This window comes from Trachurus japonicus, chromosome 6, assembly GCF_045865225.1.
Source record: "Trachurus japonicus isolate A0001 chromosome 6, Traja_1.0".
NCBI lineage: Eukaryota > Metazoa > Chordata > Actinopteri > Carangiformes > Carangidae > Trachurus > Trachurus japonicus.
The window spans coordinates 11,986,174-12,002,884 of record NC_140912.1 but is presented as its reverse complement, the minus strand read 5'-3'; the positions used below and the strand labels follow the sequence as shown (position 1 = coordinate 12,002,884).

The window sequence follows — 16,711 nt, the reverse complement described above, 5'->3', positions numbered from 1 at the left end:
TTTAATGCATGACAGTTTTTATCCACTTTGTGCAGCTGAGGACACCAGGATGGACATGAGACTTAAGCAGCTTATAACAATTTTAAGCAATGACACTGACACTACATGACCAGCAGTGTTTTAATATACAGTTGTATTAAAAGGAGAAGCAACTTGTGTAATCCACCATCAGCCCCGCTTTGGACGCATCCTGCAGATATCTAAAAAAAAAAAAAAAAAAAGAGTGCAAACCAGGCTACAGGTGCAGGATGCAAATCAAGCGTCCAACGTGAGTTATCTGCGGATTATGACACAATTCATGTGTTTGGCGTCTTCAACTGCAGATCCGTCCTCAAACTTGCACATGCACAGTAGACCCTCCTCTCACACGCCCCTCCGTTTCTCTCAACTATACAGTGAGCGGTTCAACTCCAAGGCTTGATCGCATCCTTGAATCCCCCCCCCCCTCCTCTCCCACCTTCCACTTTCCACTTGTCCTGACTGGGCGGGGTGAGCGCGTGTGTGCCATCCTGGCTCCTATGGCAACCCGATAAATTTGCCCCATCAATATTCACGCTATTGGAAAGGCGGGAGGCTGATGGATCAGTGATGTCACGGATCTTTGGATGCTGTTGGTGCCAGCTGCGTGCGTTGTGTGTCATCATCACCTTGCACTGACAGAGAGCTCCGATATTTTGGGGGAGGTGGAGATCATGCTTTGTCATTGAGGAGCTCAGCAGCAGCAGCAGCAGCAGCAGCAGCAGCCTTCTCCCACTCCGGCACGTCCGACGCTCAGCATGCTGCATCCTGATGCGCTCTCGTCTGCACGCTCTGGGGTTAGCCTACCTGGATTTACATGCATTTCCCGTTTACAGCTTTTAAATGACCGTCGGATTGAAGCGGCCACGTTCTCGTTGACGCATCTCAATGTTTGAACCGGGGGGAGAGAGGCACGTCCGGAGTGTCAAATAAGATACGACCTGTCCTGCGGATGCGCCGTCACTGTTTTGCCTTCCAGTGGCACCCCAAGTGTATGAGATTCATGATCCATCCCTGTGTTTTCACGGGCTGTCCTTAGAGCACGTTTTCTTCTCCTTCTTCCAAAAATGGAAAGATTTCAGTCTTCCATGCGCAAACGGCTGTACAGCTTGCCGCAAAACATTGGGCAAAAACCATTCGTGATTGACGAAGGAGACAGCGGCGACAAGGACACCAAGAGGAAAAGTATTCGGCTAAAACATTTGTCCTCTTCGTCTCCTGCAAGCAGTTGCAGGAGCATTGAGGAGGCCAGGAGCGAGGACTTGGACAGGGACGTCTGCGTGAAGACCAACTTGAACGGGGACTGTCGCTTATTCAGAGGCAGCCTTTCTTCCATCACCGGGCGGCATCCTCCCGGGTCAGACCCGGCGGAGCAGCGGCGCCTCATCCCCGAGGCTGACGCCGGTGTCAGTGAGAGTTACCCCGGTGAGCACAGCCCCGGGGCCCAGCAGCGGGCAACGGGTGGTCTGAGTGGCGCAGCTGGCCAAGCCTCCCTGTTCGACCAGTCAAGTTTCATCAAGTTGGAGGGCGCCGAGCAGATCATACCTGAGGATGACCGGCTCTACCAAGCCGGCTTCATGCACCGGCAGTTTGGGGCGATGCTCCAACCGGGTGTCAACAAGTTCTCCCTGCGGATGTTGGGGAGTGAGAGGGCCGTGGAGCATGAGAGGGAGCGAGTGAAGTCTGCTGGCTTCTGGATAATCCACCCCTACAGTGATTTTAGGTAATTTTATATGCCAAAAAAACAAAACAACAACTTTATTTACACTCAGTGGTGTCTGACAAAACAAAAGTACTGCAGTGATTCTGTCATATTAGGCTATTTGGCCTATAAATGTAGCATATGGCTGATTAAAAAACACACAAAAACTCTTACAGCCTACTTAAACCTTAATGAGAGATAAATCGCTATTAAACATACTAACTCTCTCTCTCACACACACTAATTCCCCAAACAACATGAGTGTTTTTGTCTTCTGTCACTGTGATGATCTAATGGTAACAACACAATAATCAGTGTGTGTGAGCCTGTGCAGAATAGGTGTATCCTAAGCTGCATGTGCTTCAGTAATCCTTGCACACCTTGAATAGATAAATAGCTTCACGTCTGGAAATGATCATTTTCTAAAGACCAAACTACACACACTGCACAGGCCATTCTCACAGGGAATGTAATGTACCAGGAAAAGGAGTTGACTGGCATACAAAATCCTCTTATAAGCACAATGACAGCCAAATTATATCATACATATGTAGGATGTAAGTCCCTCTTTTTTGCTTGGCCCAGATAAGTATGTGTGTTTGTGTGCGTCTGTGTGTGTTTGACTCCATCTACACAAGAATAGGCTATATGATTACCTAACGTACCCATTGTGTGGACAGTTTCCTCTATCTATGAAGTAAATGCGCCAAACTAAGCCAACCTGTAAGTCCCTAATTTACCAGCCATGCTGTGCTACGTATATATGCGTGCACGCTCTATATCTCATCGCATGCTGCATACGGACCGACATCCTCTTCATCACTGCCGTCAAGGGATTTTCATGACATTTAACCTTGAGGCTCACTGTCATCATATTTTCACTGGCCAGTTGTACGCCGATGTGTGTCACTGCAGGTTTTTTTCCACTCATCTGAATTACACTTTTTTATCATTTAGCGAGGGCAGTGGATTACAGAGAGTGCAGCAGGGGCTTGGAAATGGGGTAATCAAAATAGGGTAACATGACCATTCAAGATATTAGAAGCACACATCAGTGGAGATTATTACAGCACAATTAGTCTAATGGAGCAGAGATGGTGTGGACGGGGAGGGGACACACCACAAAACATTGAACACACAGATAGAGAGAGAGACAGAAAGAGAGATTGAAATGAAAATGATGTTGTGAGGAATCAGGCCGCCCAGCTGTTAACTCTGTGTATAAGGTATGAGGTGTGATTACTCCATGCTCTGGTTGGGTCGCACTTTGAGCCGGAGCAGGGTTTTGGTGAACACTTTATGCTGCTCATCCCATGTCCACATGCAGCTATAAACCTTTGCACCATTTAAGATTTTGGGTGACATTGTTGTCAGCTACACCTCCTGGTGCATCTGCAACAGCTGTGCACTGACATAGTGCGAATTTCCATGAGCACTGTTCATCAGCGCGCTACAGCACAACCCATGTGTGTCCTCTCCTTGGATCTTTTTATAAACACAGTCTCTCAGCTGTTTATATCATAAGTAACTGCTGTCTTTTATTAAAGCTTTCCGTGGCTCCAGCAGCAGACGTACTGAACTGGCACGCTGCGTAAATATGGTTAATATGATTGCTGGTGGGCCTGAGCCACAGTACAGGTGTGTGTTAAGCCACTGAGCTGCATGCAGGCTGTTGTGCTTCAGCTGCACTCTGGCAGCAAGAGATAAGTATCTCTAGTACAAATGTGATCCCTTTTCAGCTGTCCTGATTGATCTAAGCTCCTTTCACCATTTTAAGCCTTTTTGTGTTCACTTTGCTTGTAACTCCCCTCTCTTTGTGCTCTCATGCTCTTTAACGTAGTTGCACTCTGACCCAAATAGTGTAAGATTCCTCTCTGGACCTCTACTGGTCCAGAGACCCAACAACTGTCAGCTTTGTTTATTCATTTTTTATTTTTTTTAATGGTTTCTCCAGATTACACCAGCAAGTTGTCTGCTCTTTGTGGCCTAAATGCTGCGTGCACAGTCAGCAGATGAGCAAACGAGATGGTCTGCAGGGGACAGTGCATTACTGCTGTACCCTGCAGACCTCTTTTTTTTTTTTTTTTGGTCCAGCTGTTCCAGGGTTCTGCAGCACAGTGACGTGTGCAGAGCAGTAATGCTAACTGCTCAACATCTGGCTGATGGGAGCTGACTTCTGGAGATGACATGGATTCCCAGGAGATAACGGTGGATTTAGCCAGAGAGGGGAAGTGCAATTAGGACCAGTGTGTCACCACAGAGACAACAGGCAGATGAAGAGAGGAATGCAAATGCTTTGTTTGGCAGAGAACAACAGAAAGCTGATTAGAACAAATGGGCACCCTGCCCTCACTGCTCCTCTCTTTTTGTGATGTTCTCCTGTGAAGGTTGGCTGTAAGTAACTAGGTAGAGCTATGTTTGTAGGTTGGGATGTGGTCCGCTCGCATCCTAACCGCTGGTTGCCTCTCTTCTGGAGCTTCATCTGAGCCCAATCAATGTCAAAAACGCAGTTTAGCTCCCTGTTATTCCTTGATGCGTCTTTATTGGGCGGTTTCCAACACCCATAGATATTATCACCATCACATATCACACCCTTTTTCTCGCCATCAGTCACGTGTAAAGTAGGTAATTATACCTGTTAAGGACATGGTGAGACGTTCATTCAAAGAGTGCCTTTGAAAACATTGCATTTCCATTGATTTAAATCACTGCTCTTGAAGGGAACAAGTGTTCATATCACACAGAATAGGGTGGTTACTGTGTGCTGCCTCACATGCTTCAAGCATGCTTAAGACCCCCCCCTCGCATTTTGTGCTGCCTCTGTAGGTGTGTCAGGCTCCTGTCGGATCGATCAGTGGTTAATTAGGTCTCTGAAATGGATCCGTCATGCAATCACACGCATGCATGCTTTCTCAGCTCACGCTCACGTACATACTCGAGCTGGTAATTGGTGTAAACAAACACTCTCCATATCTTGGCCGGTCTTTGTGCGGCTGAGCCATACATCATTGTGCTGCATGTTCCCTGCGAAGCTGTGAAGTGCTCGCCAAATGAAACACTGTAAACACTAAGTAAAAGCAGCTCTTTTTTTATAGTGCAATTATAGAGGAAATTGAACACACTGCTGCTGATACTTGAGGTTTTAGTTAGTTATGAAAATCAATACTTCCCTGTGAGCAGTTCAGATGAATTCCAATAAACCATTTTCCTCTCCGTCCCTGTTGCAGAAGCCCGATATTAAACAGCATTAGAGAATTTGCTGTTGTTCTCTTGAATCAGCAGCACATGTCTTGTTTTGTTAATGTTTCTGCTGAAGCAGATTGTTTGAGCAGTTTCTGCTCATTTGAACACAAATCTCCGGGATTTGGAGTTTTAGTGTGAGACTGCAAATTGCACAGGGATTAATTTCTACAGTATATGAAGTTCCTACACGTCCAGAATTGCTTTGAATATGCAGCACGTACTCAGTGTGCATGCAGACAAAGTTTACTAAGTTTACTAAATTCAGACTATGATCAAATTGGTGCAATTTTTCTATCATCTGATTTAAAGATAACAGACCAGAGTTACCAAGTTATTGAGGATCAACACCTAGACTGCTGCTGGCTTCATTATCAATGAATCTGCCATTTATTATCTAATTTGATCTATAAAATGTCCAAAGATGGTCAAGAATCTACATTTATTTCCACAGGCAAAATGGCATTGAAAGGATATGTTGTTTATGGTCATATATAACAAATGAAAGCATTACATTTTCTAATTTGAGAAGAAAATGTTTTGCGTTGACTGAACCAATCTATTGATTATCAAAATAGCTGCCAATGGGGAGGTTAAGGGGACATCTCTTCAGTCTAATAAAGGCATAAAATATTCAAAAGACTCTAAACTTAAAGTCTACTGTTGTGTCTGAAAGCACATAAATCCATCCAGTCTCGTGGAGGTCACTGATGACATGAAATAGTTTGCTCAGTAACTCTGTCAAAAGTCTGAGAGTTATGTTTTTGACGACTCCAAGGACTGTTTCTGACTCTGGCCTGCTGCCGTCTTGACATCTGAGTTACGTTGTGTTTTCTGCGTGTTTCCAGGTTCTACTGGGATCTGACCATGCTGCTGCTGATGGTGGGAAACCTCATCATCATCCCCGTGGGCATCACCTTCTTCAAGGACGAGCACACGCCGCCCTGGATCGTCTTCAACGTGGTGTCGGACACCTTCTTCCTCATGGACCTGGTCCTCAACTTCCGCACCGGCATCGTCAAGGAGGACAACACGGAGATCATCCTGGACCCGCAGCAGATCAAGATCAAGTACCTGAAGAGCTGGTTCGTGGTGGACTTCATCTCCTCCATACCCGTGGACTACATCTTTCTCATCGTAGAAACACGCATCGACTCGGACTTTTACAAGACGGCCCGAGCTCTGAGGATCGTCCGCTTCACCAAGATCCTCAGTCTGCTGCGGCTGCTGCGCCTCTCCAGACTCATCCGCTACATCCACCAGTGGGAAGAGGTAGATCCTGCAACGATGAGCTTGGACTGTCATAGAAGACTTCACACCAGCTAACAGCGTGTCTTTTTGATGCTCTGGAAATTGAGCTGTAGAACATCGTTGGTCATTAGAAATTAATCCAGAATATTGCTTTTGAATATTCTGCATGTATCTGTGAATAGTAAATCAAATATCCATGAGTTTTGAACTGCTAATTAAATAGAAAAAGTGATTTAAATACACATCTTTTTCTTCTTAGAGCTTATAACAGACATTTGTCCCAATTATAAATCCTTCATTGCAACTCCTGTAAACATAGTCAGATTTTTCACTTATACTGGCAGAATGCTCATAATTTGCACCCTGGTCTGAATTATTTTATTTTTGTTTTCTGCATTAAGGGAAAACACATGATGCTGCTTTTTGTGAGAACAAATGTCTGCTTTCTTTTAGCTGTGGAGTTAATTTATTAGATCTCCACTGGGACTCACACACACTCACATACAATCAACTTACTTCATGACAGATATTTTCCTGCATTATCTTATTTTTATAAATCCAACTGAGGCTTCATTCCCCACAGGCCATTAATGTTGCTTGCAGATGGTTACGCAACAGCCTCTGGTGGTCTATAGAAGATTAAGAACAGTGTGGTCTGGTATAGGGCCCCTGTATTCATCGGCCCACACAGCACCTACTGTGTATTTCAAATCCTCTGATCGCATGAGACGAGACAGACATTTTCTAGATGTATTCACAAAGAGATGTGTTTTGTGTTGTTTCACTTGCATTAATACCGATAATCTGTGTCACAGGTTTTCCATATGACCTATGATCTAGCCAGTGCCATGGTGCGTATCATGAACCTGATCGGGATGATGCTGCTGCTGTGTCACTGGGATGGCTGTCTGCAGTTCCTGGTGCCCATGCTGCAGGATTTCCCTCCTGACTGCTGGGTCACTAGAAACAAGATGGTGGTAAGTGGAATATTTATCTGAATGTGTTCTGTAAGTCTTAAAAGCCCTTTACTAAACTCTTCACTGCACCTAATGGGCTCCTACATTTACACACTCCCTTGTGTTCCTGGTTTGGAGTGCGCCGCTCTCAGCTGACAAAGGTGATGCAGCGCTCATCCCATGCACCAGTCAGGACAGTGTTGGCTGTTTAATCACAGTCGCTTAAAACTAATCAAACTAATCACACTCCAATAAAAACAGTTTTGAAAGCAGTTTTCAGGGGTTATATTAAGACCTGAAATATAATCTGATAAGTTAATCAGCAGAAAATGAATAACCAACTACTGAATTACTATTCAACTACTGAATATATTTGGATATTGGACTTTTAGTCACAAACAAGCTCTTTGAAATTTGAAAACAGACTTCCCACAGCTGAAGGTGATGTAGCCTTCAGCTGTGGGAAATCTGTCATTGAAAAGGCCAAAGGATTAATTGCTCTATAGAGATAATAACAATAGTCAGCAGTCTAATCACACTCAAGTATGTAAAGATTTTATTATAAAGGTTTTATTAATTATTGGTCTAAGTAAATTAATGGGTATATTGGTTACTGAAATAGACTTATACCAGGACAATAATGAAGCAATAATGAATAGTACTTGAATAAGTCAGAATACATGCAGTAAGTTGATGTTATATGGCAGCATGAGCTTCTTAGTCGGCTGCATCAAAGCCAGTGAAACTGGAAAATCGAGGCTTCATCCCTTGTTGATTTTAAACTCTGAAAAGTCACTGACAGACGTGCAGCTGCATTAATGCTGTGGATATTGACAAACTTTCTCTCTCATTCCACGTCCCTTACAGAATGACACGTGGGGTCAGCAGTACTCCTACGCCCTGTTCAAGGCCATGAGTCACATGCTGTGCATCGGGTACGGCCTGTACCCCCCGATCGGCATGGCTGACGTGTGGCTCACCATCCTCAGCATGATTGTGGGCGCTACCTGCTTTGCCATGTTTGTGGGACATGCGACCGCACTCATTCAGTCTCTGGACTCGTCCCGGAGGCAATACCAGGAAAAGGTAGGAGGCCTTTCGACTTTATTTAAACTGAATTGGTAATGGAGCACTTCTTTGTCCTTGAATTCCACCACAATTAACAGAAGAACAAGGAAGAAAATATTAATCAATTGCTTTTGTTACAGTTCAGTATTTAGATATGACATAAAAAAACATATGATAAATATTATAAAATATGACACATTGCTATACCTACAGTACATAAATTAACTCCTACTTAAGAATCTGCAATAATAAAGTACTACTTACAAATCAAAGTGTTTCACTCACTGGTGCCTTGTTTCTGTATTTGTTGTTCTGCACTATTATTTTTGTATATACCGTATTATTTTTACCAATATGAATCTAAAGGCAGGATTTTTACTATTACTATATTTTTCCATTGTGATATTGGTATTGAATGATTTTTCCTTGTCTGATATAAAAACTGTGAAAGTGGTGAGGTTAATAAGTGCAGTTACGGACAAGTGAAAGAAAAAAACATTTATCCAGGGGGGATGTAAAGATCAGATCCACCTTTGTGTTTGCAAGAAAAAAAAAACAGTTTTAGCCACGCTTTTAACGATTAAACATAAATCACTGCAGTAACCTAAGGTCTGCATTGCATTTCAGTGTGAAAACGCCCCTCAGAGGGAGACTATTAATAAATGAGAAATGATAGAGCAACAGAGAAAATCAATGTAGAAGATGCTGCAGCCACTGTTGAAAGTGACTGACTACTACACACTGGAAACAGGTAAATTCAGATATTAAAAAACGAGACAGAGAACAGGACGTTACATGCATAGGTTGGCTGAGCACTGACCATCTCTGGTACTTTGCTGGTAGAGTACATCACTGAAGGACACAGTAGTTAATGTTATTAGCTGCAGCCTGCAGAGCACAACTGTATTTGTCAGATGGGGCAGAGGCACAACATCACACTGTGGGCAGGTTTCACAGATGGCTTGACAGTTGACTGTTAACATAATGAGACACATTATAGTCCACCTCTGAGCCAACACATCAATCAGTTTAATATATTCATTTTGACATGACTTTGCATTTTGTCTTGGACTCAATTGCAGTTACACTACATTTACAGCTACACACATTTACTGCGGAGGTTGGTTGGCAACGTCCCTCGTGATGGTTTTGTGATTTTAATAACTGGGGTTTGTGTTGTCGCCGCAGTATAAACAAGTGGAGCAGTATATGTCCTTCCACAAGCTCCCGGCCGACATGCGTCAGAGGATCCACGACTACTACGAGCACCGTTATCAGGGCAAGATGTTCGACGAGGAGAGTATTCTGGAGGAGCTGAATGAGCCGCTGCGACAGGTCAGATTTCTTCCACGCTGATGTTGCCATAAACAAATAAAACTCAGTTAGTTCTCTTTATCTCTTCCTTTGGAGAATAAAAACACATCTAAGAAATAAAACTGAATACATAATATGAAACTGGGAATTTATAATTGGGGTAATAAAATTTCAAACTGTCATCATATAATATATACTGTTCTACTGTGTTATAAACCACCTATTAAAATATAAGTTAACGTAGTGAGCACACTTAGTCTAAATTGTGTACACTAATTATTTATGTCATCTAATATGGCTCTCTTACTTTGCATGATAACGTTAATAGTCATGTAATCTGATTAGTAATGGCTAGAGACTATATGAGGACAGGCCGCCTCATTAACAGAGCACTAAGCTGTTAACCACCCTGCTTTTATAATGATTGAAATGTACACACACACAGTAATGCCGACATTCCTGCCATGTAGCCTTTGCCTTTGGTGCAATCTCAAACAGTTTTTTTTGTGTGTGTGTGTGTGTGTGTGTCTGTAGGAAATCATCAACTTTAACTGTCGTAAACTGGTGGCCTCCATGCCTCTGTTCGCCAACGCCGATCCAAACTTTGTCACCTCCATGCTGACCAAGCTTCGCTTCGAGGTCTTCCAGCCGGGCGACTACATCATCAGAGAGGGAACCATCGGCAAGAAGATGTACTTCATCCAGCACGGTGTCGTCAGTGTCCTGACAAAGTGCAGCCAAGACACCAAGCTCTCTGACGGCTCTTATTTTGGAGGTAACATGCAGCTGTGTGCTCTGCATGCTAATATATCCTGCAGCCGGCAGTGTATCTGTTGAAATGTATGTGAAGGAGTGGTGATAGCATGATTTGTTTTTATTTATTTTGCCCAGGCACTCAGCAGATTAACTTTGCAGACTATTACAGCTGGGAAAATTTGTCCACATCATCTCCTTAAAAGGGCTCGCGACTAAGAGGAGCAAAGCTTTGTGATCTTTGATTCCATCTGTGGGGTTTTCCCTTTTGTTAACATCATATTTAAAGCTGAAATCCAGAGCTTTCTATTTCCTCTTGTCCTTGTTACGTTGTTTCAACCCGTCGACATCCAGGAGACGTCGTTCATCAAATGCATTTTCAATCTGAAAAACTATAACAACGAAACAAACCCCCTGATGCCTCTAACCATATTTCACCTTTTTTTCTCCATATCCCAGCATGTAGTTCAGGTACAAGAAGGATAATGCTGCTAATCATGAAGCTTTATGTTTTTTAGCTTATAGCTGCTGATCACAGCTAAGGTTACACAGATGAGAAACTAGTACACGAGGACAGAAAGTTTGGGTCAAAATCCAACACCTGGCAAATAATATGTCAGAAATCCCATGTTGTCACGTGTGATAGATTAAATTGATAAACAGGACAGAGGAGAGAGAGAGAGAGAGAGTGAGAGCATGAGAGTGTGCGAGTTCCGGTGTGTGTGTGTGTCTATATCCTCAATATGTCTGTCCTGAAAAATATGTCTACTTTTTTTTTTTTTAAATGGCGCATTATTTTATTTTTCTGCTCTGGCACGACAGATGAGGTCAGGACAAACTGTAAGCTGCAGAAATTGCATTAAGTGCTCCATCTGTGGGCTCCAGAGGCATCGGCCTTTTCATGTTTTATCGTCTCACACCAATAATACTATTTTTGCCTTTCCGTTTATGAATGGATCTAAAGAGACTTGAATTGAATTCAAATGTATGACACAATTTCTACAAGACAAGGGTAAAACAATCACCTACACTTCATCTTAATTATACATTTTTTATATTCATCACTCAGCAGGGAGCACAAATAATTTAACTTTTTTTCCTTTCCTCCCTGCAGAAATCTGCCTCTTGACCCGAGGCAGGAGGACGGCCAGCGTGCGAGCAGATAACTACTGTCGCCTGTACTCTCTGTCAGTCGATAACTTCAACGAGGTGCTGGAGGAGTATCCCATGATGAGGAGAGCCTTCGAGACTGTGGCTCTTGACCGTCTGGACCGAATCGGTGTGTCCTTTGGCAAGAGCCAAATCCTGTCCATAGCAGACAGTTTCATGTTTTACAGTTGGATGTTATTTATTTTTTCCTCTGGTGGCTGGTGAAATACTTCACCTTTACATCGATGATGGATGTAAAAATGCTCTTTTACAAGGAAACATCCTGAAGTACAGATCTATTATAGGTTCATAAGTAACACTGCAGTTGTTTAGGTGTAGCCAGTCAGATGGTTCAGTCACAGGTAAAATGGGAGTGGTCATTGTAAGAAGAGAAGAATTTCTTTGGCATATTTCAGACCTAAATATTGGTCCTTTAAACATTTATTTGAATTAGTCTGTCAATTTGGGCATGCTGCTAAAAAATAGACGCATGACAACATGGGGAATCACCAGCTTAGTCTTGAACATTGTGTTGTATAGTTCATTGTGTTTATAGCGTACATGGAATAAGCTCCTGTGGAGGTGGAGGTGAAATTGTTAAGTAAAGAACAAATAGCCTACCTCAAAACTGAAAACATGCACTTTGTGTGAATGTTTTCTTCACATGCTTTTATAAATATAGGTATTATCTTAATAATGTTGTGTTAATGGTAACAACCTTACATGTAGTATACTGTGTAGCATCAGTTGATCACAGATAGAAAGAGGAGCTACAGAGTTTTCTTATTATCTGTTGTAACAATAATAATCCACAGTTTGGCCTTATTTCTCTTCCTAACAGGTAAGAGGAACTCAGTTCTTCAGCATAAAGTCCAGCATCACCAAGGCTCTGGCACATTAAACCTCCAGGAGAATGAGATCATCCAAAGAATAGTGCAGCATGACCGTGACATGGCCCAATGCACACATCTGATCCAGACCAGCGCGGCAGCGAGCCTGAACCCCCCTCCCGCTCCCCCGTCGCCCACCCCGGTCATCTGGGCCCCGCTGGTCCAGGCCCCGCTCCAGGCTGCCGCAGCCACCACTCCTCTGGCTCTGGCCTTAGCCCACCACTCGCAGCTTCCTCCCATCCTCTTCCACCATCCTCTGGCAACAGGCTCTGGTTCTTTTAAAGACCCCACCGGCCAGAGAGTGGGGAGAGTCCACCTCGGAGCCGCCTCCAGCAGCTGTGGCTCAGGGCCCGGTTCTCCCGCCAGCTCCATCAAATTCCGCTCTGGGATTGAGACCCCCACGCTGGCATCCCTTAGGGCGCAGCATCTCCCCACCGGCCCTGTGTCGCCCACGCTGACATCCCAGCCCATCTTCACCAGCAGCCTGCAGCCCCTGACCCCTCTGCCGACGCACCAGCCTCTGCCCCTCCCCCCTCACTCCGGCATGGCCTCGGTCTTCCCCATCAGCCAGGCCACCGTGTCCTACACCTGCTCCGCTCAGCTGCACCCCCAGCCCTTCCACGGTGCTATGACCACCCCGCCCCACCCCATCGGTTTGCTCCAGCAGGGGGTGCCAGGGAGGCTGGCGGGGAGATTCCCGGCCCCCTCCGCCTCCACCATAGGCCCTCTGATTTCCAGCTCGGTCGGCCCCATACTGAGCCACCTGCAGCAGACCCCTCATCCCACCCTGCAGCAGATGGGGTCTCTTCATGAGAGAGTCAGCAGGACACCCAGTGGTCTGAGCCTCCCGCATTTCCCCTTCATCACCAGCCCCCAGCCCTCCAGTGGATTTATGCAGCCAGTTTCTGCAGTCGGAGCCGGAGCCGCTGCCTCCCTGGCCCAGCACAGCCTGACGGGCCTGCAGTCTGTTTTCCTCCCCCAGGTTCTCCCCGAGCACTCGGCCCTCGCCTCCCTGGCCCAGTACGGCTCCGCAGAGGCCTCGCCCTGCTACACGCCTCCGGTCCACAGTCCCAGCATACAGAGCCCCGTGAAGGGACGGACAGTTTACCACAGTGAGCTCCCCAGCACTGTGGCCTCTCACACCCCTCTGGCCCCTCAGACCTCATGCCCTGCCCGGCTGACCTGTACCCTCAAAGAGAGGGCGGGGTCCTCTGTGGATCTTTTTACCCAGGAAATAAAAACTATCTCAGGCTCTTACAGCTCTATACACCAGGGAGGGCCTTTGGCCGCAGGCAGCTCCTCGGGAGCGGCAGCAGGGCCGCCGAGCCCCTTCTCCTCCTCCATGGCTGTCAGTAAACCCTACAGTCGCATCCCGGGTCAGGCCACTCCTGTAGGCCGGACACATTCAGGGCCCGAACCTCAGAACCAGTCCGGTGGCATTCACTCTCCCCATGCTAGACCCCCTGCTGAGAAGATGTTAGAGACTGAACAGAAACAGTCTAAACTTCCCTCCAACTTGTGAGGTTCAGACACACCCTCCTCTATTGCCTGAACCAAAGGGAGACCATCTCCCTCCTGGCATTGTTTTAACCGCTACTTTGTCAAATTTTGAAGTAGGAGGGTGTGTTATTCTTATCAGATTGGAGATCAGCTGTGTCATTTTTAATCAGATGAATGGATCATGGACAATAATGGACAACGATGGCTATTTTTTTCTACGGAATATTGTTTCTTTGAATATAGTAATAAATAGATAATAAATGAAGGATATATATATATATATATATATATATATAGCACCTCATGAAAATATCAATTGTTCTATGTATTATATTATAACCACACTCTGTGATTTGTTATAAGTATTTGTTTAAAACCCCATTGTCCAGATATTTTGTGTAACCTCATAGTGACACTCATTTAGTTTGTCCACAACTGTAACCAGTTATGATTGAAACCAAAAATTATTATTGTCCTTTTTTTTTTTGAAAAACAAAAAAAAAATCTTTTCCCACTGTTGAGTGTGTCATGTTAATGCTATGTTACCCCCTGACGAGATTTGAGGAGAGACAGACTGTGCACTTTGCTCGTTTCAGAGATCTGATGTAAAGGTTTGATGACGGCATGTCTTCCAAGATAGCGTTTCAGCAATATTGCACACCCACACGGGTCACACAGATCAGATCACATTCAAAAACGCTGAAGTAATGAATGTAATGCAATGTTTGTCTGTCTGTGTGGGAGAGGTGGGATTAATTTTGAATGTGTTGAACATGAAGGCAGTGGTAGTTTTTGGGGGGGATGGGTGGGGGGGTTTGGGTGCTGGTGGGGATTTGGGGAATACGCACACATTTGCGTTTTGTCCCTCCACAGCTGCTCTGGCACGTGGCGAGTTGCACAACTGATGCCAGCTCATTTCAGTCCGACAATAACTTGCGAACAGAACATACACCTGAGCCAAGGTCTGTGTGGCACTAGCATTGTATGCAATAATCTGGGTTTTTTTTTATGAGTACACAAGGGTACTGTGACTTGACAAAGGAGATTCTGTTTCCAGTGAGAACAGCTATAAACAAGGGAATTTAAATATCTATTAAAAGCAATTGTGGATAATCAAACGTCCTGAAACCAGCGATGCACTAAGATTGATCTGAATGTTTCTTGCACCAGTTAAAGGGCTAAAAGCAGATACTTGGGCAAATGGTTAATAAGAAACCCTGATGGGTCATATTGCTGCATATTTACCTCTTTCATTGTACATTATTTGATTGTAAAATTTGACATCTGTTGTTGAACAATTGCTGCTTTGTGATGCTATGCTGAATCAATAAGATGTGTATCACTGACTGCTTTTTTAAAAACCAGACTCTTGAAATCCTTGTACTTGTTAATAAGTTTGTGTGTTTAGATGATACTTATCTCTTTCTATGGACCTGCGGCCGGCGATGAACTGTCTGCAGCTAGCCGGTCACAGGGTCAGACCATCGGAGGATCCTGTCCAGTGGCCAGAGCTGCCTGGTTACTGACCTGCAGGTTTGCTGGGACTCTGATCCCCCCAAGGGAGGAGAGATACTATCCGTCAGTAGCCAGTCACTGCCGTTGGGCTGGATCGATCCCTCATCACTATTCTCCTCCAGCCCTGCACCACCACACCACCTGCCATGGGCATCCGCTCGGATTCTTTGAGTGTGTTCAACTTAAAGGTGTGCGTAGGAGAGGACGTGTCAGTCACTCATCTATTTATATATTTATTTCTCATTTTGCTGCCTTTTAACCACCAAATCTGATGATTCCATCACCCATGTATGTTAGGCATATTTTATTTTAGCTACTGAATTCAATGCAATAAAATGACATATGGTCAATGATGCTCATCCTAGCAGTTGATTTCTTTTCAAGTGCAGAGCGTGGCATGAAGGAGAATCTCTTAAAAGTTTTAGACTTTAAGCCGGATTATGAGTTGAGAAGTGCATGTCTGGTGCCAACATTCAAAATAGCCAGAATTGTAATCTGTCAGATTTTGGAAGCGTCAATATAAAGAAAATGATCTGCCATGTTCTGGAGAGTTCACATCTACTGCAAGGTTTTATTATAATATGACAGCAAAGCAGACAAAGTTGTATTATTCTTGTCCTGACAGACCTGATGTTCACTGTCCTGTAATAACTCCATCAGATGAGTTTAGTCAGAGTTTCACACTACTGACTGAGCCCTGATACATGGATATCAAATTAATTTCATTTTACTTGTATGGTTGCCTTTTCTGTGATGTAGCACATTTTTAGTTAGTGATTCATGTCTTTATTATGTGGCTAGTATATTATTTATATTATCAGTACCTGATAATATAAATAATAATATAAACCCAAGAGATTATGATATTAATATGATATACGGTATCGGTCATGCTAATTTTAATAATAATGATAATTTTGTTAGACAATTCAATATACAGTGTCTTTAATATTCTAATACTATGAATATATTATTTGCTATTCATGCATACTGAAACACATTCAGATCTTTTACTAAAACAAACATAACCACATGGAGAAATACTCCATTACAAGTAAAATGTCTGCATTCAAAATCATACAACCTAATGTAAATGTGGAGAAGTACTTCGTGTTATGTTTAAAGCAGTGAAATTACTGACATTAGTGGCAGTTTAATGCTGTGGCAGATAAAGACTGAGATATGTAGACTTTAACATGTTTGGTAGCATAATTTAGAGCATGTGATTTAGTGTAGAAGAGTAATGAATCAGCTGTCAAATAAATGCAAGTAGAAAGAAACTATATTTTTCCTTTATAATGTTAAATTGCACAAGTACCTAAAAATACATACTCAACCTTAAATGAAAGTTAGAT

The 16,711-nt window shown here is 43.8% G+C and overlaps 1 protein-coding gene across 1 annotated transcript; it reads left to right on the top strand.

Moving 5' to 3' along the window:
• The first annotated feature begins 513 nt into the window (after nt 1–513).
• On the top strand, nt 514–15,719 carry LOC146985661 (potassium/sodium hyperpolarization-activated cyclic nucleotide-gated channel 4-like). The gene is made up of 8 exons (XM_085778768.1): nt 514–1,741; nt 5,809–6,232; nt 7,027–7,188; nt 8,035–8,253; nt 9,424–9,570; nt 10,084–10,324; nt 11,417–11,581; nt 12,293–15,719. Exons 1-8 carry the CDS (start codon nt 1,086–1,088, stop codon nt 13,861–13,863), a joined length of 3,585 nt encoding a protein of 1,194 aa, XP_085634894.1. The 5' UTR covers nt 514–1,085; the 3' UTR covers nt 13,864–15,719.
• Nucleotides 15,720–16,711: the final 992 nt, after the last annotated feature.

Bases quoted from the DNA above. Each gene is read 5' to 3' on its own strand.
- LOC146985661 (XM_085778768.1), top strand. From the start codon at position 1,086: ATGGAAAGATTTCAGTCTTCCATGCGCAAACGGCTGTACAGCTTGCCG. The intron at 9,571-10,083 runs GTCAGATTTCTT...GTGTGTCTGTAG, and splicing joins TGAATGAGCCGCTGCGACAG to GAAATCATCAACTTTAACTG. The intron at 10,325-11,416 runs GTAACATGCAGC...TCCTCCCTGCAG, and splicing joins TGACGGCTCTTATTTTGGAG to AAATCTGCCTCTTGACCCGA.